At 37.7% G+C, this 24,404-nt stretch overlaps 1 protein-coding gene across 10 annotated transcripts in view; it reads right to left on the bottom strand.

Annotated features, from left to right (window-relative positions):
• Positions 1-24,404, bottom strand: part of Hil (peptidase hillarin) — a 201,024-nt gene that overhangs the window by 107,686 nt on the left and 68,934 nt on the right. For all 10 annotated transcript variants that reach the window (XM_017613141.1, XM_017613138.1, XM_017613135.1 and 7 more), the window contains one exon: positions 13,689-14,354. In XM_017613141.1, coding sequence (XP_017468630.1) covers positions 13,689-13,877 — 189 coding nt within the window. In that variant the 5' untranslated portion in view covers positions 13,878-14,354. The remainder of the gene's footprint in view (positions 1-13,688; positions 14,355-24,404) is intronic.

Here is a 24,404-nt window from a genome sequence, read left to right as displayed (position 1 = left end):
ACAGATTGGCTAGTCCTCTGGTCACCCAGTGGGGAGTCTCGTCGGAACCATCACTATCGGACCACAGGATTATCCAATTTGTGCTAGGAGCAGAGGCCAGAATAAACCGAGCAATTAGGAACTCCAGGAAAACTGACTGGAAGCGGTACAGCGAATATTTAAAGTTAAACTTGACTGAAATACAGTCCAAGAGCAGGCACGTCGACCATATGAGGTTAGAGAACACCGTTAATGAATTTAATGGCTCCATAATGGATGCCTTTCACTCCAGCTGACCCGAGGCGAAACCAAAAGGGAAGACTCAGCCCAAATTGTGGTCTCGGGAGCTATCGGTGCTCAGAAAGCAGGTACGAAAACTTTTTAATAGGGCAAAGCTTTTAGTAAAGAAATCAGGAAGGTCAAACGGGGCCTCAGGAAGTTCGGTGAGGATATCACATCGACTCATGCAGCCGCTAGACTGCATAAGGCCCTGGCAAGGGATCCTATTGACACCAGACTAGCGACCCGGCTAGCTAATGGTACCTACTCAGGAAACGAAAAAGGGAGGGCGCTTGCCCTGCTTTCGGCCCACTGCCCGGATGCCACTCCGACCTCGGGGGAGGTAAGATGCCAACGGACTAGGCCATCCCCAGCAGACTGGAAGCTGGCTAGAAGTCTATTCGACCGCCGATCGGTCTGCTGGGCTTTGGACTCCTTCAGTCCAGTGCTGCTGAAGCAAGGAAAAAAGTTCCTACTGCCACACCTCGTCAACATCATGCGAGCTAGCCTAGCGCTCGCCCACGTCCCCGAGGTGTGGCAGAGCGGTCGGATTATATTTACCCCGAAGATAGGTAAGAGAGATTACTCTCTCGCTAAGTCCTTCAGGCCGATAAATCTAACCTCCTTTCTGCTAAAAGCAATGGAGAAGGTAGTCGACCGCTGTGGTGTAGTGGTAAGCAGTGCGCGCTTCCACTCCTCAACGCCTGGGTTCAAACCCTGGTCTAAGCAACATCACAAAAATATATAGAAAAAAGGTTTTTTCTTAACAGCGGTCGTCCCTCGGCAGGCAATGGCAAACCTTCGAGTGTATTTCTGCCATGAAAAACAGCTTCTCATAAAAATACAATCGCCGTTCGGAGTCGGCATAAGACTGTAGGTCCCTCCACTTTGTGTGACAATATCAAGGCGCACGCCACAAATCGGAGGAGAAGCTCGGCCAAACACTAACATATGTGTAAGCGCCAGTCTATTATTATAATGGAGAAGGCAATGGACCATGAAATCAGGAACAACACTCTTAATGTGGCGCCTTTACACCCTGACCAACACGCCTACAGAAAGGGCAGTATCATGGACAGTGCACTATACGCCCTGTCCATGGAAATACAAGGTGCTCTTGAGTGTGGGAAGACAGTACTCTGTGCCTTCATCGACATTGAGGGGGCGTTTGACAACACCTTTCACGGTAGTGTCGACCGGGCGCTTGAAAAACGTAATGTACAGGCAACCATCCGCAGGTGGATAGTAAGGTTACTCAACACAAGGATAGCTGAAACCGACATCGGGGACGGCGTGGTACAGTTACAGGGAGGAGTTTTATCCCTTCTTCTGCGGAGCTTAGTTGTGGACGAACTTCTACGGACTTTCACCGACAACGGAATCCGCTGTCAAGGCTATGCGGATGACATTGTGATTATTACCAGAGGGAAGTTCGTGAGCATTCTATGTGATATAGTTCAAAAGGGACGAAACCTAGGAAGAGGCTGGTGCTTGATTATGGGCCTGAGCATCAACCTCTCCAAAACCGCTATCGTCCCGTTTTCTAGAAGAGGAACACTCCCAGAACACCACTTTGAATGGGGTCGGCGTCAACGTCGCCACCGAAGTCAAGTACCTAGGATTAATACTAGATTCCAGACTTCTGTGGACGGCGCATGTCGGCGCGATCACTTCCAAAGCCACGAGGGCACTAATGGTTTGCAAACGTATGGCAGGGAAGTCTTCTGGCTGTAGTCTCAAGGTCCTGAGATGGATGTATACCATGATCGTTAGACCAATAGTTACTTATGGGGCAGTAGCGTGGGTCCCGAGAACCACCCTTGCAACGGTGAGACAATCCCTCACTAAGCTTCAACGTCTGGCGTGTGTATGCATCACGGGGGCAATGCGCACATGCCCGATGGCTGCGCTAGAGGTGATTCTCGAGCTCGAGGCGCTGCACCCTACCATAGAACAGGCAGCGAAGCGAACTCTATTAAACTTCGCAAGAGAAGGCTTTGGTAGAGGTAAAATCTTACCATCGACGAACAGAGACAAGCTAGGCTCCCAAGTTCCATTAGCTCCACTCCTCAGAGACGACAGGCCCAAACTAGTTAACTTTGACAGGAAATTCAAAATAGTGCTTTGCACCAAGCCGACTTGGAGCACTTCCCTTATGGAGAGGCAGATATAAGCGAGCTCAATGCAATGGTAAACAGACGGCTCTAAAACTCCCGGCGGTATTGGGGCAGGCGTCCACGGGCCAAAGCTTTCGGTACCCATGGGCGTATACCCAAGTATCTTTCAAACGGAAGTCTATGCCATTAGTCTATGTGCAGATATTAACCTGCGTGGGAACTATCGTAATGAAAGTAATTTGATCACGAGCGACAGCCAGGCAGCACTCTCATCATTTGAGGTCAAATCCTCTCTGGTTCTTCAGTGTATTGACAAGCAGAACGCCCTGGCGGAGTATAACGACATCCAAATAACTTTGGGTGCCAGGTCACGTAGGAGTTGTCGGCAATGAGGAAGCGGACAGACTAGCTAGGACGGTAGCCGTCTCGTCGCCTATAGGGCCTGAGCTCTTCATAGCGATTGGTCCTAGTATAATCAGGGAAGAGCTCAGGTAGGAGAGGAACAGTCTTGCCGCGCAGCATTTTTAATGGTAGCCAAATTCCTTTAAAAAAAGGGCTAAAAAAGAGCTAAAAAAAGTCGTTGTGGCTAAAAATGGTAGCTAAAATTTACTTACATAATCATATATAAGTTTAAACGCAAACATTTTCAATAAGAAATGGTATAGAAAAACAATGAACTCTGGAAAAAAGCTAATATTTTATCCAACCTAAAAACTTTTTGTATAATAGGGGAAATATACGACACCAGCTTGCTGCCATTTTGTTAAACATTGCTTTTGTTTTAATTCACAACTGCAATATCTTGAACTTAATATTCCACAAACACGGCTTTGACTCATATAGTGCAAGAAATTTCCGCCAAAAAATTTTCAAATAGTTTTTGAAGTCGCACCAGCAGCTGGTACAATCACAAGAACATACACGGTCTATCGACTTGATAGGCCATTTATCAAATGAAGCATATTAAGGGCCAGTTTTTCAGTGTACAGCCGTGGTTTAAAATAAGTTTAAACGCCCGATCTGGCTGGTGTTAACTAAGATCAGCCAATCAAATGTCAGCCACTGTTCAATTTAAAATCGGTTTACTTAATCTGAATTTAAACTTGACTGAAAAACTGACCCTAAGGGCTGTAAACTTTTCTATTTTAAACTATAGTTAAATCGTTAATAGATAAGTTAAAAAAAACAGCCCTAACACTTTTACAGTATGTATGTATAAAAACGTAAGGAACATACAATACACAGATGTATATATATCAGTCTTTCTTAGTTTAAAAATTCATCTCTTAAATAAATGCAAAAAAATTAGATCAAATTAAACGTATGTATACATCTTTTTCATGCCCAATATGAATAAATTCTCCAAAGGGCTATAATAAGGGCTAGGGGCAATTTTAAATTTATGTGGCCAAAAAAATAATGTGGTAGCTAAATCTAGCCACCAAAGGGCTAAAACGGCAACACTGGAGAGGAATGCAGCAACGAATCAGCACTAGCGTAACACGGTAGGCCTACGCCAGGCTAAGAGCCTACTGGGAGGTTACAACCTTCCAAGGTATAGAGCAATAATAAACCTCCCCAAAGAGAGGGTAAAGATATTGACAGGTATTCTGACGGGTCACGCACATTGAAAGGTCACCTGCACAAGTTGGGTATCTGGTCTAACGACCTATGTCGGTTCTGCGACGCGACTGAGGAGACCTCCTGCATCTGCTTTGCGAATGCGAGGCAGTTGCCAGAAGACGGGAGGGACACCTAGGCCAACTCTGCCCAAGTGAGAAAGTCTTACAATCGCTAACCCCGGGAAATCTCCTAAATTTCTGGGTTCTCTGGGATTAGATGAGGTACTCTAAACAGTTGAGGGCACAATAGATCCTTTGGTCGCAGTGCATACCTCTACTTAATCTATCTATCTATCTATAGGGCCACGCTGCGATCGGGCGCAACACGAGCCATGTGGGATGGTTATAGGGAACTAAAGAAGGAAGCGAGACGTACTTGCCGCAATGAGAAGAGAGAGGCCAAAATACGTGAGTGCGAAGAGCTTCAAATGCTAGCCGACAGGAAAAACGCCCGATAATTTTACCACAGGGTTAGGCGCATTACGGAAGGTTTCAAGAACAGGGCGAACTCCTGTAAGAACAACAATGACATGACGACCTAGTCACCGATGTCCAGAATGTACTTAAATTATGGAGGGAACACTTTTCCACCCTACTGAATGGTTTCAGCGCTGAAATTAGTGGAATAGACGAATCCGAGCCCCCACTCGATGGCGATGGAGCCGATGTTCCACCACTTGACTATGACGACGTACGAATAGCGATAGCGCGCTTGAAAAACAACAAAGCTCCTGCCAGAGGAGATATTAAAGTATGGTGGCGAGGAGTTGATAAGGTGCATGCATCAACTCTTATGCAGAATATGGTCAGATGAACGCATGCCCTACGACTGGAATTTAAGTGTGCTCTGCCCAATCCACAATCCCGCCATTCGCGCCAACTACCGCGGAATCAGCCTTCTAAGCATAGGTTATAAGGCCTTATCGAGTATGTTGTGCGAAATACTGAAGCCCACCGTCCTCGAACTTATTGGACCTTATCAGTGTGGCTTTAGGCCGAGCAAATCCACCATAGATCAGGTATTCACAATATGCCAAATATTGCAAAAGACCCGCGAGAATGGATCGACACACACCATATGTTTGTCGATTTCAAAGCCGTTTTCGACAGTACAAAGAGAAGTTGTGTTTATGCCACGATGTTAGAATTTGGTATCCCCGCGAAACTAATACGGCTGCGTAAAATGACGCTGAGCAATATCACCAGCTCTGTCATAATAGGCAAGGACCTCTCCGAGCCGTTTGATACCAAACGAGGTTTCAGACGAGGTGATTCCCTCTCTTTAATCTGATGTTGGAGTAAATAATAAGAGCCGCAGAACTGAACCGCTCAGAAGAAAAGCGAATGGGTCTGGTGATGAACGAGGACAAAACAAAGTATCTCCTGTCATCACACAAACAGTCAGAGAATACGCGTCTTGGCACCCACGTCACTGTTGACAGTTTCAAGTTTGAAAAAGTAGACGACTTCGTTTATTTGGGAGCCAGCATTAGCACCAATAATAATGTGAGCCTTGAATCCAACGGAGAATCACTCTTGCCAACAAGTGCTACTTTGGACTGAGTAGGCAATTGAGAAGTAAAGTCCTTTTTCGTCGTACAAAGATCACGCGGAAGCATGGACAATGAAGCGGCCGCAGACGATTTAACGATGAGCTGTATAAGCTTTAGAACGATATAGACATAGTGCAGCTAATTAAAATTCAGCGGCTCCGCTGGCTTGGCCATGAAACGCTCCTACTCTGAAAGTATTCCACGCGGGCCGCGATGCTGGTAACAGAGGAAGAGGAAGGCCTCCTTTGCGTTGGAAAGGCCAGGTGGAGACGACTTGGCTTCACTTGGCATTTCCGATTGGCGTCAATTAGCACAGAAGAGAAATGACTGGCGTGCTGTTTTGGACTCGACCGAAATCGCTTAGGCGGTTACAGCGCCAATAAAGAAGAAGAAGAGTACAAATTGTTCAACTTCTGGGAAAGCGTCTTAAATGCCGAAACCGAATGCAAGTACAGAAAATGAGTTTAAACGGATTTATAACTTTAAATTTCGCATTCAGATGACGAAAAAAGTTTATGAAAACGCTAAACGGCGGAGAGAACTGAAAAAGCTAAATACAAAAATAAATTATGTATGTATTACTAGTAAAAATATTAGCTCTGATCCAGTACTCCATGAACTTACAAGTTTTTACACGAACTTGCAGGAAGTTACAGGAAAAATGATACCATACTCCAAATTCCTTTAAAATCCTTTGAATGAGAGCGAGTTTTGGAGAGTTGTGTAGAGAATGAAGTTGCAAGATTTTACCCGAACTTTTTCTTCTGGTAAAATCATGAAAAGTGTCAAGCGATCACTGGTTGACATTTTAACAGGAAAAATGCTTTTTTCCCGTACTTTTTGTTATCACTCACTTTTTACTCTCACTTCAGAGAGTGATTTTGCTGTTTGACATTTTTACAGGATTTTACATGAAAAGTATTGGATCACAGCTATTGTATGAGGGAAAAGTCTCTCACCTCCGAGATGTTACGCCCGTTATCACATTTTAATTCAAATTAAAACAACAACGACTTGCTTCTGATTAAAAACGAATTGGTTGAATTGATCCGTAATTTAACTCTATTTAAAGGATGCTTAAGAAAGGAAAACCTCACAGGATTCTGTTCACGACACGTCCGTTAAGACCTCCTTTTTATCGATTTTCTCGACACCATTGTTCCTAGCGCACCCAATTTTTTGGCCAACCACAGAAGGGTATAACAGCTAAACAACGGCAAATTTTTTTATAAATTTCATCCGTTTTTGTATGATTTATTTAAATCTAAAGTCGTACGAACGTCACGTCCGACTTCACGGATAGACGCATATATCAAATATCAAAAAATAAAAATAATAAAATTTCTTACCTTACTTGAAATGTATATTATGATGAAGGTTTAATGTAAGTATTGAATTGGTATCGGGTACCGAAAAGGAAGTATTGGGTACTGAAATTTTTCTGTTGTACTGGGTACTGGCAATTCAGCACATAACTACACTAGACTCCAAAAAATTTTTATAAAAAAAGTCATGTTTAATAAACAGTCGTTATTTTTTGAGTTTTATTTATTGTTTGAAAAATAATCGTTACCGACTTCAAATAAAAAAAATTATGAATTCATATTTTATTATGTATGATACCGGATAAATTTGGACCACGTGAACTTTTTACGATAATTATTATTTTTTATCGGAGAGGTGGTATCTCAAGGGTGGTTTAAACTAATTTGGTTTATACATAGGAAATGGGTATTGGCATAGGTATGTAGTTGCAATGGTAATGGCAATGTCAATGATATTGGTACTGCTAATTGCAATAGCAATGTCAAAGCTAATGACAATGGTAATGGTAGTGATAAAATTAATGGTATTTGTAATGACAATGATAATGGTACGGCAATGACAATGGCTTTGATAATGGTAATCGTAATTATAATGGTAATAGCAACGGTAAAGGCAATACCAACGATAATGGTTATGGTAATTGTAATTGTAATGGCAGTCGTAGTTTTCGCGTTCACCTTCCTACTCGACGTCGGATTTCGTGGTGAAAAAAGTTAAAACGGCATTTTTTGCTCTTTACTCAAAAGTTAAAGACCCGGCAATTGGTATGAGGATCAGTGTTGCCAGAACTTTTTGGATGAACCGGCTAAATTGTCAAATAAAACTGGCTAAAAACGGCTAAAATGTTTCAACTAAATTTGACATGTTTTTTTTAAATAAATCACGAATAAAAAGACTATTTCTTGGAGAGAAGTTACAAATTCGAGCCGGAAAAAATTTTGACAGCAAGAATTTGCAATTAGGGAAAAGAGACGATTGTGGCGCATGGTTGGATTTTTTGTCGACGATAATTTGAATAAACAAGTTCGTTAAATTTAAAAATTTATAAACTGGAGCGATTTTAAAATGAAAAATGTAAGTTAATACTTGTTTACTTAATTAATTTAGTTAATTCCAATGATTTGAAAGGTACTCGGAAAAAAAAACTATTTATTACTATTACTATCTGATATTTTGAGTGATAATTCTCGCTGGATTTTCGACGAACAAACCTATTATCTTCCCTACAAGGCCTTTCCAGACTGACCGATTCTCAATACACTCAAATAGAAACCAATACACATAAAAAACGCTGTAAAAATTTCCCTACAATTTTAAGGCAGTAAAACAACGACCTTAAGTTAACATCAACCGAGGCCATATGTTGACAAGGGATGCAAAATCACAGTTACATAAAAGAACTGGTCAGATTTTTCAGAAATCCCTTCACTTCTGATGTAAAATATGATGCTAAAAGACTGCAGATCTCCCATTTAGATGACCGGTCATATGGCTGGAAGATGTCTCGTAGTATTCCCAGCGAGTTTTGCTTTACATAAAAATGTGTGCTCTTTTATTTTCATTTTGACTCACTTCAGTGTTGGTTCCTTTAATTCAAGTTGGCATTCTGTTTTTGGAATTTAAATAAGTTCTCAGCAAAAACGTACATATGTGTACATAGTGCTTGAAAATATCGATTTTTCCATTACCTTAAACCATTGGGAGTGGGCAAAAATTATGTTTTTTAATTTAGGCAGAATTGAATATGCGCTATCTGGGAAGGCAATATCTACATGTAATATTTATTCTGTTTGTTGGCACTATATCCAAACACAAACGCATCTTAAGAGTCTTAACAGTGAAACAATTTCTTATTTTCTAAGTTTGCGAATAAAACTTCACACTTAAAATTAAGACATTTATAACAAACATTTTATGAAGAAAATCTCTTCTTCATTTAAAATAAAAATAAGCGATAATCGGCCCAATTTCATACAATCCTGCTTGACATGAAAATTTTCTCCACGATAAGGCTAGTAGCCATTTCTGACAGATTTTGGGTCGCTTAGTCAAATATGGAAACATATATACATATTTGAAATTTAAGAAAACAAGGCAAATAGCAAAATCGGCTAAAAACGGGTAATTTTTTTCTGCAAAACGGCTAACAAATCGGTTGCCGGCTAAATCGAAATTTCTCCGGCTGTTTGCTGTCGCAACCGGCTAAATCTAGCCGGAAAACGGCTAAAATGGCAACACTGATGAGGAGTTTCAGTCCGAGATATAAGCTGGCGACAGGTAACAAAATCAACGGAAGTAAGGTCAATTGACACTATTTATCTCGCATACTGGTGCGAAATAAAGTCAATTGACATTATTACATTTTCAAAAGCAAAACCTTTAAACATTAAATTTGCGTAGCGTACATACGATGCAAGAATTTTTTTTTTTGAATCGACACGCTTTAAGCAATATTGACGCTATTTCCATTTTAAAATTCCATTCCATTTCCAAATGTTTGTTGACTTTATTTCTCTTTTGAAAAGGTAATAACGTCAAAGCATTTTATTTCGCATCACTGTGGGAAAAAGTTTCAATTGACGTTATTTCCGTTGATCTTGTTACCTGTCGACCTGCGACAGAATCATCTTGAAAAAGAATTGAAATGCTTTTTTTTTACTCATCCAGACCCTCACCAATAGTATGCATAATTATTTCCAAGGACTGTTGAAAACGAGAACCTCGGCAACGCTATCCTCGATACAAGGTTACTATGGAATCTTAGGCCCTTATTATGAGCTGCATTCGATTTTCGATCTTCGCTGGCTATCGAAGATCGAAAGTGAAATTCGTATTAAGGGCTATGCAAGCGTGTCGAAATTTTCGTTGAGTATCGAATTTTCTGTCGAACAGAATTTTGCTTTCGATGGTGTAGCGAAGTGTTAGAAAATTGTTAGAAATGTATGATTTTGTATATGTTTTCTTACATTTTGGCGGCTAGACACTAATTTTAAACAATTTTTATTAATTTCACGCAGTTCTAACATCGTGAATACTAAACACAAGCTCGAAAGGCTGGTTTTACTTGTGAAAGAAAATCCCAATACTCTGTTGGCACGATCTCTGAGAACAAAATCGTAGCGCTGTTGATAGTTTTAAAATATTTTAAATAGATTTGGCTCACAAACGCCTCTTTAGATGGTCGGAACTTTTTAATGAATCTGTAGACAAATTTCTTAAATATATTTTATATCAAAATATATTCGAAAGACTAATAAACTTAAACTCTCTTAAACATTTGCTACTCCTGGCCAGTTTACTAAGCTCTCATCCTCTGACGAATCGTTGAACCAGAACTCGTTGTACTCATTTTACCACGTTTTTATAAACTTGCTTTCTTTTTTACTTCATTTTAATTAGAACAAATTTACATAAATATGTATAAGCACACTATTTAGTTTGCTCGATTTGTAAACAAAGCTTCTCAGCGGTGAAAAATATACTATTGTGAACAACCTAAACGAGCGAAATTCACAATAGCGCTATTCTTCATCGAATGAGCGCCATAATACCAAATGAAAATTCGTTCGCTCAGCACTTTCGACCACAGTCGAAAATCGAATGCAACTCATAATAGGGGCCTTAGTTAACGATTTTATCGACAAGCTGCCGACGGAGGTTTAATTATACGGACAGAAAACACTTTGTGGATGAAGGCGGTCTTCTTCAAGACTTATGTACAATTACTGAGTAGGTAAACTCAGAACCCAATTGGCCAGGCTCTTTGGCAAGGCTTCTGCTATAAATCAGTGATTACCAAAGTGGTCCTTGACGAGGGTCTACGTTGGCGTGGAAAATCAAATTTCGGTGATTTTTGACAGACCGTGTTTCGGTGAAAAATGGACGTGTTGAGACTTAAAAAAATGCTTTTGAAGCTTTACGATTCTAATTTTCAGATTTCTCGCTTAAACATTTTTATGAGCTGCGGTTCTCATGCAATCCTACAGATAGCGCAAAAGAATAACGTTGCAAATCTTTGCTGTTTTTTTTTGTCCACGCTTGAAACAAATATTTTCAGTTAGCAAGGCATATATCAAATAGATTGTTTATTAACCCATAATTTAATTTTTTTAAACCTCCCTTAATTTTTTTGAGTAGTGTATTTTAACTCACACTTCGCTAAAATTCTCACAGAGGAATAAAATCTCCATTTACCTTCTCTCTACAAATCTACCTGAGAGCAATTAGTTTTGATTTCTTCTTTTGTGGGTTAAAAAAGAAAGAGCGATCTTCAACTGAATTTATTTTTAATACAACTCAGTTTTTGCGCCTCACGACCCAGGTCACTCAAATATTCTTCTTCTCATTTGGCGCTGTAACCTCCTAAGCGGTTTTGGCCGAGTTCAACAAAGTACGCTCGTCGTTTCTGTTCTGTGCCAACTGACGCCAATTGGGAACGCCAAGTGAAGCCAAGTCCTTCTCCACCTGATCTTTCCATCGCAGTGGGGGCCTCCCTCTTCCTCTGCTACCACCAGCCGGTTCCGAGTTCAATACTTTCAGCCAGGGCATGATTAGTGACTTATATTTTGTGGCTTTCGTACGTCGTGAGAGGACTTTATTCCTGAATTGCCTATTCAGTCCAAAGTAGCACTTGTTGGCATTGTTGGCAAGAGTGATTCTGCGTTGGGTTTCGAGGCGCGAATGTGCTTACTGTTTGTTTGACGACAGTAGATACTTCGCCTAGTCCTCGTTTACCACCAGGCCCATTCTCTTTGCTTCCTTATCCAACTTGGAAAAGGCAGAACAGACTTCACGGTTTTTGTTACCGATGCTGTCGATGACATCGGCACAAGCCAGCAAATGCGGTTCAGTTCTGCAGCTCTTATTATCTTCTCCAACATCGGATTAAAGAAGTCACATGAAAAGGAGTCGCTCTGTCTGAAACCCCGTTTGGTGGCGAACGACCCAGAGAGGTCGTTCCCAATTCTGATGTAGCTGGGGGTATTGCTCAACGTAATTTTACACAGCCGTATTCGTTTGGCAGGGATGCCAAATTCAGACATAGTGTTATCGAAAGCGGCTTTAAAGTCAACAAATAAGTGGTGAGTGCCGAACCTTTTCTCGTGGGTCTTTTCCAAGATTTGGCGTATTGTGAATTCCTGGTCTATGGTGGATTTTCCAGGCCTAAAGTCGCACTGATAAGGCCCAACCAGTTCATTGATGGTGGGTTTCAGTCTCTTACACAATACGCTCGATAAGATCTTGTAACCTATGCTTAGAAGGCTGATCCCGCGGTAGTTGGCGCGAATGGCGGGATTGTCGATTGGGCAGAGCACACTTAAACTCCAGTGGTCGGGCATGCGTTCATCTGACCATATTGTGCATAAGAGTTGATGCATGCACCCTATCAACTCCTCGCCACCGTACTTGAATAGCTCAGCTGGCAGGCTGTCAGCTCCAGTAGCTGTGTTGTTTTTCAGCCGCATTACTCAAATATTACTCCTCATAAAAGACCGTTCTGTCTGTTTTGGTCNTAGCTGTGTTGTTTTTCAGCCTCATTACTCAAATATTACTCCTCATAAAAGACCGTTCTGTCTGTTTTGGTCATCTACATATGTATGTAGCTTTCATCGCTCAGTAGTTTTAATCGTTGATTAACTCTTTAAAGCAACAGGGAACGCTCATTGAGCAATCACTTTACTTATGCTCTAAATTTGGTGCGTCGGTAGCTAGGTTGTTCCTCATAGATTTTTTAGTTTCGCTCCTTTCTCTATTATCAGCGCCTGAATTAAAAGTTTGACATAAAAAGTGGTTTTCTTGTTTCAAGTTTTGTGTTTTAAAAATGAGTGAATTAAAACTAAAGCCAAATATCGACAGTTTTTTTAATTGTTCATTTGCCCTGTTAAAGTTACGTTTAATGATTTATGTTTAATTTTAATTCTATCAAGTCTTTAATCACATTATTTTAATAAATATAACCCAAGAAAATATATTATTTTCATTTTTACCCCTCCAAATTAAGGCTTGAAAATCAGCCAGGATGCGATTTTATAAAATAGATGTAATCTACACACTTTTTGGCGAGTTTTCCGAATATGGTAGAAATGTAGCAGCAGGTGGTCCACCAGCCGTAAAATTTATATAGTGGTCTCGAGAAAAAAAGTTTGGGAACCTTTTAAATATAATCAATCAAGTTATTCACTGCCAATCTAATAATTGAGAATCTTCTTTGTTTTCTTATGCAACGAATCGGTTTGTTCATAGAGTCGGAATTGTCGACTTGGGGTTGACGTCAGAGCACGTCGCCTGTTACTGTCGGGTGTTGTCCAGAAAAGACTAATGCACTTCATCTCATCCACTGTCGAACCCCTTAGCATTCGGACTTTATCATCGGGTTCAGAAAGATCTCCAATGTCTAAGTGCCCCTCGATCCTCTTCACATATTTATTTAACCAACTAAATAACTAAAAGCGTAATTTCGGACAAAGGTCAATGAAATAAGATCCAAGTTGACAATAGGCGTAATTTACTTTGAGCTAATCTGCTCTTTTGCCAGAGTGCCACGTCACTTGCTATTGTCAATTTGGATCTTATTTCTTTTGCCAGAATGCCAGGCACTTGCTCAATTTAGTGAACATCTATAATGCATTTTTTTGTTTCTCTTTCATTTCGTAGTTAATAAGGGAATATATGGGTACACTGGGGGTAGCTGACAACAAATGTATAAAAACTTATATTAAGTTTGCCGGATTCGTTAAATTGATAATGATAGATAGATAGCGTTGTGAAATAAATTTAAGATATGTAGATTATTCATGTTGAGCACCACTTACCTCCTTGTCGTCCTGCTTGTGCTGATTATTGAAATACGTTTTAAGTGTTAACTTTGTGCCGCAATGGACACATTTAAAGCAGCCGGAATGGAAGAATGTGAAGTCTTTGAGAGGTCCCACTCGATCGACTTGATAGACGATTTCGTTGCATCGCAGGCACGTTGATTCATAGAAGTTTGGGCGATACATTTTTCTGACTCGCTTTTGACTTGAACGAAGACCGTTTTATCCGTACATACACACATTCATACAAGAAGCACGGCAGCACCGTCGTCGAATCGATGCAGCTGTGCAATAATTTTTGTAAAACTTTTTCGACTGTGATTGTGACTTAAGCAGCTTTATGCTTTTGGCGTTGGTTTCTTCTCACTAGAATTGCATTTAAATATTTCTTTCAATTCAGCTTTTGCGCAGTAATGTTGTAATTTTTGCAATGGAAAGTGACCGTATGTTGTTTGTTGGTATCATTGACTTAGTTGGCATCTGCCTATGATGTAACGGACTCATTTAATGCCTTTGATTGATTCGCTGCTTCAGATGGCTTGCAGTCGAGAAGGTGCATCGTTGCACATTTATGTTGTTTTAGCTGAATACTCCAAATGGGTTGCGACTGGTTAGATTCGCCAATCAATGTTGCATACACATTTAACGGGTGACAACCGAAAACTGAAAAAGGTATAGATAACATAAAGGGTTTAGTTTTCTTAAACATCGTAATTATTTATTCTTACACCCAAATTCATAAAAAATAAAGAACACTTTAACTGCTTTATAAATCGAAAATTTTTATGAAAATGTCACTTTATAAAGCTCTTTAAAACTATTTTATTTTTTATGAATAAGGCCATTAGATTTTAATAATAAAGATACTGCGAAATTCAAATTTTTTCCCCCTCCAATAATTATGATATATATATTTTTTTATACCCGAGCGCACTTGTGCACAAGTTCACATAACGGTTGTTTGTAACAGGCAAAGCGAATAGAGATAGATATAGACAAATGTATACATAAATGATCAGACTGAAAAGAGAAATCGATTAAGCGGTGACTGTCTGTCCGTCCGTCCGTCTGTGCACACGATAACTCGAGTAAAAATTGAGATATCTTAACGAAACTTGGTATGTGCACTTCTTTCGGGCGTAGGACGGATGGTAAATGGGCGAAATCGGACCATAACCACGCCTACCTCCCATACAACGGTAATTTTCAGAAATACGGAAACTGCGATATTTTAGTAACTACTGAAGGTTATTCACTTAAAATTGATATTTACAATAATTTTTAGCCGGAAAATAAGAATCCACTTATGGATACATGTGTATATCTTGGTAACCGCTGCACCAATTTCTTCCAACCTTGGCACAGTTGTTAGTCTTTATACAGCATACCAAATGGCCGAAAATTTTTAAAATCGGACAATAACCACGCCTACCTCCCATATAACGGTAATTTGGAGAAATACGAAATCTTCGATAAATCAATAAATATTAAAGCTAATTTACTCAAAATTGATGCTTGCAACAAATGGGCGTGGCACCGCCAACTTATGATCACATATATGTATCTCGGTAACCGTTATACCAATTTGTAGCAAACTCGGTATTTTTGTTGTGCTTGCCACATAAAAGTAAAAAGTTTAAAATTTTTGAAATTGGACTAAAATTACGGCCGCTTTTCATATAACGGTAAATTTCANCGTTAAAAATTATTGAAATTGGACTAAAATTACGGCCGCTTTTCATATAACGGTAAATTTCATAAATGCTTGAAACTGCAATATCTCGAAATTTAAGGACGGTAATTTACCCAAAATTGATACACCCCGGCTTACCATCTAGCGGTAGGTTTCGGAAAGGTGAAACAACATAGATTTAATACTTGCGCCGGGTATTTAATGTTCGGCTCCACCCGAACTTAGACTTTCTTACTTGTTTAAATCTGGGTATGTTAAATTAAAAATACATCTTTTTTTTCAAGCAGGTCGAGATTATGTTGTATTGGTGACATGGATATTTTAGAATTTCTAGCAATGTCCATTAAAATAAATTTTTATTCAAGAAACCAACACGAACATAAAAATCTACATTAACATGAAACGAACATGAATATGAACATGAATATGTGCTTGAACATGAACTTGAACATGAAAATGAACATGCAAATGAACATAAAACATGAAAAGAACATGAACATAAACACGAACCTGAACATGAACACCAATACGAACATGAACATTTAAATGAACATGAACATGCACATAAACATGAACATGTAATGAATATAAACATGACCGTGAACATACACATGAATATGAACATGGACATGAACAAGACTATGAACATGCAGACGACCATGACTATGAGCATGAACATAAACACAAAAAATACCCATAACGTGAACATGAACATGAACGTGCAAAAGTAAATGAACACGAACATGAACATAAACGCGAACATTAACATGAACATGAAATGAACATGAATACAAACAAGAATACGAAAACGAATATGAACATGAACACGACTGTGAACAGGAACATGAAATGAACATGAACATAAACATGAACATGAACATGTAATGAAAATAAACATGAACATAAACATGACTAACAACATGAACACATACATGAATATGAACATGAAAATAAACATGGACATGAACGCGAATATGAACATGGACAAACATAACATGAAAGGAACATAAACATGAACAAACATAACATGAAATGAACATAAAGATGAACGTGAACATGAATATGAACACAAAGATGAACATGAACACGAACTTGGACATGACTATGAACATGAACATGAACACGAACACGAACAGGAAGGAACCATATTCATGTGAATGAAAATGAACATGTAATGAACACAAACTTGATGGTGAACATGAACGTCAGCAGGAACATACACATGAACATGAACTTTCTAATCGAAAAACTCGAGAACAGCTGTACCGATATTTTTGAAGTTATGGACATCGACTTTAGACCCTCAAAGGATGATAATAGAAGAAGAATAATTTCGTTATATCAAGGGGGCGTGGTACCTCCCATACAAACTAAAGTTTTCACACAACATATCTCTGGAAGTATTCATCGTAGAGTGCTGCAATTTAGTACAGAGATATATAATAGCAAAGCCAAACTCATGGAAAAAATGGGAGTTATTGAAAAAAGGGGCGTGGCACATACCCATACAAACTTAATTTCTCATATTAAAATGTGAGTTGTTCAATTTTTCTCCTAGGTGCAATGTTTCTTTTATAATGTTTCTGTTATTACGTTCTACCCAAGGCATAACAAGGTAGTAGCGATTTCGGCATTTCTCTCTTTTGAACTGCGACTGAAATGTCAACTCTTAACCCTATACTATTCAAAATTTTTTCTTTATATAAATTTTCAATTGTGAGCTGTGCGACTGATTTTAAATACATAATAAAATGAAAAGGAATTGCGAACGGTGCGTTGTGTTTGTCAAGAGCCTGGACAACAAACTTGTGCGTTATTTTAAACCTTCGAATTGTCAAGTGAAGCGACAACGGTGGGCAAATTGCAGCGATGTTTCATTAGGGGGCTCTTTCACGTGTGGTCGTGACTTTATTTGTTGCCTATCGCAGCTGAGTATTTCTAAGTGGACGCGTTTGGTCCCAGGTGAAGGATTTATCATACCGAATATGAAGAAAATCTCCCATTCATATACATATGTACATGGATAGGCCAAATTTCAAATAGTGGTCTGATAAAACCTAAACCAGTATTCCTTGTTGACATAAAGAAACTGAAAGTAATTTTTAATAAATTTAATGGAAAGGAAATTTCGAATAGCAAAAATTTAATATCTAAATTATTGGAGTTAAGTTCTGATGTAAATTTAGAAGAATCAAACTTTTTTTAATATTCTTTAGAATTATGTATTTGAATAAAAAAATAAATGTTCAAAAACATTGGACTAGTAAAAGCAAGAAAATTGTCAAAACGATTTTATAAATGAGTGTGTTTCATTTAGTGTGTAATTTTGTGTAAGTATGCATTTCCACATTTACATTAAACCAAAAATTCAATAAATAAAATGAAGCTGATTCTAATGAGATTTTAAATATTTTCATATTTACAAAACCTTTCATTTCAAAGATGTTGAGTTCTATCAAATATGGTAAATGCATAACAAAGGGTTGATTTCTTTGTTTACATTTTTTGACATTACAGTCAGGTATGAGACAGCTCGACTGAATTGTCACTTCTACCTTGTTGAATATGCCTTGGTTCTACCATGATAAAAACATTGCAAGGTAAAATCATTGAGAGGCAGTCTGCCGTTTGCCTACAATATAATTTTAAAATTCGAACTCAAGCTCACATTCTCATTTTTAATCTCAAACAACAACAATTGTGTACAATTTCATTTTTTTATTTTCAATTTTAAAATGTTTGCAAACGTCAGAAAAAATCATGGCCGACGAATTGAGAGAATGACTTTACCTTCTAATGTTTTTGTCATGATATTTCCTGTTTTCGATAGCAATAGGAGCGTTCCTTATCTCCCAGAAATAGTCAGAAAAAGTCCGAAGTAGTCAGATTTAGTCCAAAAAGCGTTCCTTAACTCGGAAATGACAGCTAAAATGAGAGAGCAACACCCAGTGAGAGTGACTCTCATCAGTCCGAAGTAGTCAGATTTAGTCAGAAGAATTTTTTCTGGCAAAATCCTGAAAAGTGTCAAACTCAACTAAATTTAAATTAACGGAAATTAAAGAATATGCAAAAAGTGAGAATAATCTAAAAAAGTAAAAAAAGTAAATTGAAATTGGAAGGAGGCAAAAAATAATTGATATAGTAAGTGTTTATTGTGCTTGTGCTTGTGTGAATGTGTTTTGTACATACATTTCCATTTTTATTTGACGTTAGCTTTGTTGTTGCCATTCTTTGGACTAAAAATTTGGTTTTTTGCGTTCCTTTACTTTTCCTGTTATTCTCTTTTAGTGAGCGCATTTTGCTTACGCTCTGGCATTTTGACACTTTTCAGATTTTAGTCCAAAAAGATAAGGAATGAACCTAATGCGTCGAGCCCTTTTTTGGTGTTTTATGCTGACGCCATTTTTCACACAAATATTGCCAAATACAATGAATGTATGTTGTTGTTACTTTATGTTATGCCAGACATTCGCATACCTAAATACATGTATGTAAATTTTTCTGACCACTGCATACTGTACATCGCCGGATTGCGTGGTACGCTAACTCAGATGTTCCCAAACTTTTTTCACCCAGACGCCCTTGTGGTGGTAAAGAAATTTCGCGGCACCCCTACTTTTCAAATGTCTACAAAAACAATAAAACAAAGTGGCTGCATTTTGTTTATTCATTCTGAACGTTTGGAATAAACTTTTTTGTTTAATTATTCTTTAGAACGTTCCTGATGATATGTTAACGTATATTTCAAACGCATTCTGTTTATTCCGGCTGTGAAATGGGATTATCCGGAATGTATAAAGAAACGCAGCCAATGTAAACTTTATGCTCCTTTAGCTTTAATGTGAGGACTGAAAATGTTTTGATGATTTTATTATTTCCTTCATGTTTATTGGGAGCTTTGACAATTTTACCCTGAAATCATTTGGCGCTGAAAGCTTGCTGCTGTATTTGTTTTTAACCGGCTTCTCAAAAGGGAGAAGGTTATTAATTCATCGGAATATTATTTTATATTTTTTTTAATGTATGCTACCGCATAACTTTGGAGCATGTTAACCGATTACTATAACTCTTTTTTTAAAGGAAAGGAAAGGTTACCTAACAAGTGGTTCCATTCTAATTTGGTATAAATCCGATCATTGGGCCATGAAGAGATTAACGATAATCTACAATTTTTATATGGGAATTGAAGACGGTTTTGTTTTTGGCTTAAAAATTACTTGTTTATGTAAGCATTTGTTAAAATGCAGTCTCACATAGAAATGTAAAGTAAAAGTCAGTAGTATTTTTAATGCAATCTTGCCAACATCAGTGTTTTGTGCATATAGTATATAATATTCAATATGCTGTCTTCACTGATGCCCAGAAGGTTTTCAAAAGCTTAATTTGTCATCTCAGTAGGGTCACATGAAAACGTGTTTGTTATCCAGCTGTAGACATCCTCAGAGTCACTGTTGGGAAAATATTCAACAATGGTTTTTTCTAAACCTTCCAAGTTAACGCTGGTAATGCGCGTTAACGCTAAGAAAATAACTTTTACAGCCAATTTCACGAAAGCAATTCAAATGAAAAATTATTTTATTTTTTTTTAATTTTAATTAGAAATTGACAGAAAATAAAAAATCATTTTCCATTTAAATTGCGGGTAAAACCATTTAAATTGCTGTTATCAATTTTCTTGGCGTTAACTTACAGTTACATACGTTGTTCCGTTTTACTTTGTTTATTTATGGAGTTTTCATGCAAATTGCTAGAAATTCTAAAATATACATGTCACCAATAAGAAAATTCTCGACGTGCTTGAAAAAACCAAATATGATTTTAATTTCGCAGGCCTCTGTTATCTTCGCAGGGTCATCCAATACGGGTTTTAACTCTAGTGGTGGTATCTTCCTAGTCGCCAGGGAAACCGACGGATCATACAGCGACTTCTCGTGGCGTTTTCTGCCTCTTGCTTCATCCTAGACATCGCTGCTTTCGTTTTTCCAATCACTGCAAATATCCGCCCACTTGCTCCATTTAAAACCATTTTTGTGTACAAATTTATCGATAGCTTTAAAAATTTCATCGCTAGTGGTGTAAGTCTCAAGTACTTCGCTCACCAAAAGTTCTTCTTCGATTTGCGTTGCGAATGAGTACCTCACTAACACGAGAATAATATTAAGTCCCACTACGTCGGTACTTTCTTCAAGTTGAAAACTAAAAAATTCACAAGTTTTCAAACTTTTTATAAGTTTTTTCTCGACTGCCTCCGAAATCGTGTTGATTTGCTCTTTCACAGTGTGATTGTGAAGTTCCAAAGAATCAGCTGCTGCGCTTGTTACGCGAACAGTCCAGCCAGCAAAAAAATCCAAAAATTAATCCGAAAACGGGAAGAAAGTGGATGAAATGCGGATGAGATCTACAAAAGTACCGAAAATGGTTGTGAAAAGGGTACGTTGTCGGTTATTTTCTGATTCAATTTTTCGTTGACAAAACATACTAGGGAACCACGCTTAAGAGCGAAATACACCACACAAGCGGCTTGACAAACCAAGCGAAATATCCCTTTGCTGAAAGCCATTTATGTTGTATATGGGGTTTGACGCACCGCTGAAGGTAATTTTAATAAAAATCAAAATTTTTTGATTTTCTGGCCGCCATGTTGAAGTTTTGATCAAACCGCTTGCTTGCGGAAAGTTCAAAGAATTTGCACGCACCACTAGTATACTCTAGCCACTAGCGGCACCCCAGGCACCCACTTTGGGAAAGCCTGCGCTAACTCATGCGACTGAGATTCGAGGCACAAACGAGCACTAAATACATACATATACTATTAACACATATTTCGTGGGATCAGTTTCAGAGTTGATTTGATTTTACTATAAAAAGAAATTTCTATTAGGTTGTAGTAGCAAGAATAGTCTTAAATATAACTTCGCAAATGGATATGGGGGTGACATCAGTTTTTAATAAACTGATAGACTAATTCTTACTTAGCGACTTTGGAGTATTATGCTAAACTATGGACGAATTGGTATGAAAAGCTCAGGCAATTTATAAACAAAAAGCATATCAAACAATCACCAGTTCTGAAAAGCTCTTTGCATGCAAGAATTTTTAAAAATTTGTAAGCATGTAGGCATGCATACATGTATATGGGTGTTTCCATAAAAGTGTAAACCGAAAATGCAAGAAAATGAATTAAAACGGCTTTATAACTTTAAATTTCGTATTCAGATGGCGGAAAAAGGTTTTGAAAACGCGAAACGGTGGAGAGAAGAACTGAAAAAATGTAATTAAAAATTTAGTTTAGTATGTGTTACTAGTAAAAATATTGTATGGGGGAAAAATCTGTCGCGTACGTTATGTCGCGTGCGTTATTATGTTTTTTAATAAAAACTATCCAGAGATAATTTCTACTAAAAAATTAAAGGATATAAAGGTACATAATTTAGCTTAGTTTAGGGATTTTGAAAGAAAAGAAAAACTCCCATGATTCGCAGACTCCCGCATATATGTGCCTTAAAAACAGTTCTTTTTTTTGTCGTACACGTTATCACCTTGTTTTGAACGGATATTTTCCACACCAAAGTTTCGAGGCTACTTATATTTTTCTCAAACATAGTACCCTTGGGTTGCAACATAACTGTAATCTTGTTTTCCAGTAACTTCTATTTTTGAGAGATTTATGTTACTCCATAAGCGTACGAATGTCGCGTACGGCTGCATGGAAACACCCATATGAAAAATATGTATAGGGCTGTTCAGGATGTCGTGGAAATTATCTTGGATTTGCAGTTGGAAGTACATTTGCAAATTTTTTACTTGCGGTCATTGTAACCGTGTGCATTTTATTTTTGTGAATTTACAAATGCAAAGAATATGCAAATCCAAGAGCATATGCACAAGATCCTGAACAGCCCTTATGTACATATTTAGCTCACATAACTCAGATAGTTAAAGAACAGATTTGAAGAGAATTATAGCAATGCCTTAGGAAAAATAAAATATTGCGGAATAGAAAGATAGAGCTGCAAAACAATCGATAGTTGCACCATTCGTTATTTTCGATAGTTTTGGGCCTCACCATTTGATAGTATCGATACTATCGGTAAGAGATGCATAATCTTAATAGAAAAAATATGAGATCCTTACTACGGCACTTATCATATTGTATTATATTTGAAGCAACCTTCTGGTATCAATGTGGTATGAAGTGAGTTTGGAAGCTAATGTAATTATTTTTCAAAGAAAAAATTTTGCCGTTGAGCCACAATTCCTTTCCTTAAAAAAATATGTTTAAAATGGACTTATTCTAAAAAAACATGCAAAAACTATGGGATTTCTTCCAAAACCATTTTTTTTTGTTCTATTATATTAATAATATCGTCGATCCCTACGAGGAGTAGCACATTTCACTATTCGCGTGGAAGACTAGCACATTTCACTATTAGCGTGGAAGACTAGCACATTTCATTATTCGCGTCGAAAAGTAGCACATTTCAGATTTTCGAGTGGAAGACTATCGCATTTCACTATTCGCGTGGAAGAGTAGCACATTTCAGAATTTTGCGTGGAAGAGTAGCACATTTCAGTTTTTTGCGTGGAAGAGTAGCACATTTCGGATTTTTGCGTGGAAGACTAGCACATTTCAAATTTTCGCATGGAATAGTAGCACATTTCACTATTTGCGTGGAAGAGTAGCACATTTCAGTTTTTTGCGTGGAAGAGTAGCACATTTCAGTTTTTTGCGTGGAAGAGTAGCACATTTCAGTTTTTTGCGTGGAAGAGTAGCACATTTCAGTTTTTTGCGTGGAAGAGTAGCACATTTCAGTTTTTTGCGTGGAAGAGTAGCACATTTCAGTTTTTTGCGTGGAAGAGTAGCACATTTCAGTTTTTTGCGTGGAAGAGTAGCACATTTCAGTTTTTTGCGTGGAAGAGTAGCACATTTCAGTTTTTTGCGTGGAAGAGTAGCACATTTCAGTTTTTTGCGTGGAAGAGTAGCACATTTCAGTTTTTTGCGTGGAAGAGTAGCACATTTCAGTTTTTTGCGTGGAAGAGTAGCACATTTCAGTTTTTTGCGTGGAAGAGTAGCACATTTCAGTTTTTTGCGTGGAAGAGTAGCACATTTCAGTTTTTTGCGTGGAAGAGTAGCACATTTCGGATTTTTGCGTGGAAGACTAGCACATTTCAAATTTTCGCATGGAATAGTAGCACATTTCACTATTTGCGTGGAAGAGTAGCACGTTTAGGGTTTAAACTAAATCATAAAAGCATAATTCATATTGGAAATTCAAGTGCTTATTTTATATTTCTATAATTCTATTACAAAATTCATGAAATTCAGACGGTACATAGCGTTTATTGATCATTTGCAGGAGATCATCCACTTTTCTTTTTTTTAAGGCATTTTTCCCCTTTATGCTTTATGCAATTCATATTTTTTATGGTTAACCATTGAAATTTTGTTTTCAGTATGTTCAATTTCAACTAAAATAAAGTTCATTTAAAATAAAATAATGTAAAAGGAAAATATTCTTTAGAAACAAGCTTTTATTTTACCTTTACCAGCAAAGGAATAAAATGAAGTAGTGTAACAAAAGATTTTTTAGCAACAAAACTTTATCAAAACTGCACTAAAATGAATAAAATAAAATAAGTTAAGCTCTCGTTAAAGTTACTAAAAGCCATTTAGTGAAAGGAGTTATTCAAACTAATGAAAATTACTAACAATTTGTAGATACTAATTTACTTCGTTTTTAAAAAAGCTTGTCGGCGAATTCAGCGTACATGCATAATTGGTTAGGTGTGTATATGTATGTATGCAGATATTTAAATGCCGGGTTGCTATTCGCGCGACAAGCTTTTTTAAAAACGAAGTAAATTAGTATCTACAAATTGTTAGTAATTTTCATTAGAGTTTGAATAACTCCTTTCACTAAATGGCTTTTAGTAACTTTAACGAGACATTAACTTATCTTATTTTATTCATTTTAGTGCAGCTTTGACAAAATTTTCTTGCTAAAAAATCTTTTGTTACA

The sequence above is a fragment of the Rhagoletis zephyria genome, unplaced genomic scaffold (genome assembly GCF_001687245.7).
Source record: "Rhagoletis zephyria isolate East Lansing unplaced genomic scaffold, Rhagoletis_zephyria_1.1 Rzeph_scaffold_00616, whole genome shotgun sequence".
NCBI lineage: Eukaryota > Metazoa > Arthropoda > Insecta > Diptera > Tephritidae > Rhagoletis > Rhagoletis zephyria.
Note: the sequence above shows the minus strand (reverse complement) of the source record. Positions and strands in the feature narration are given on the sequence as shown.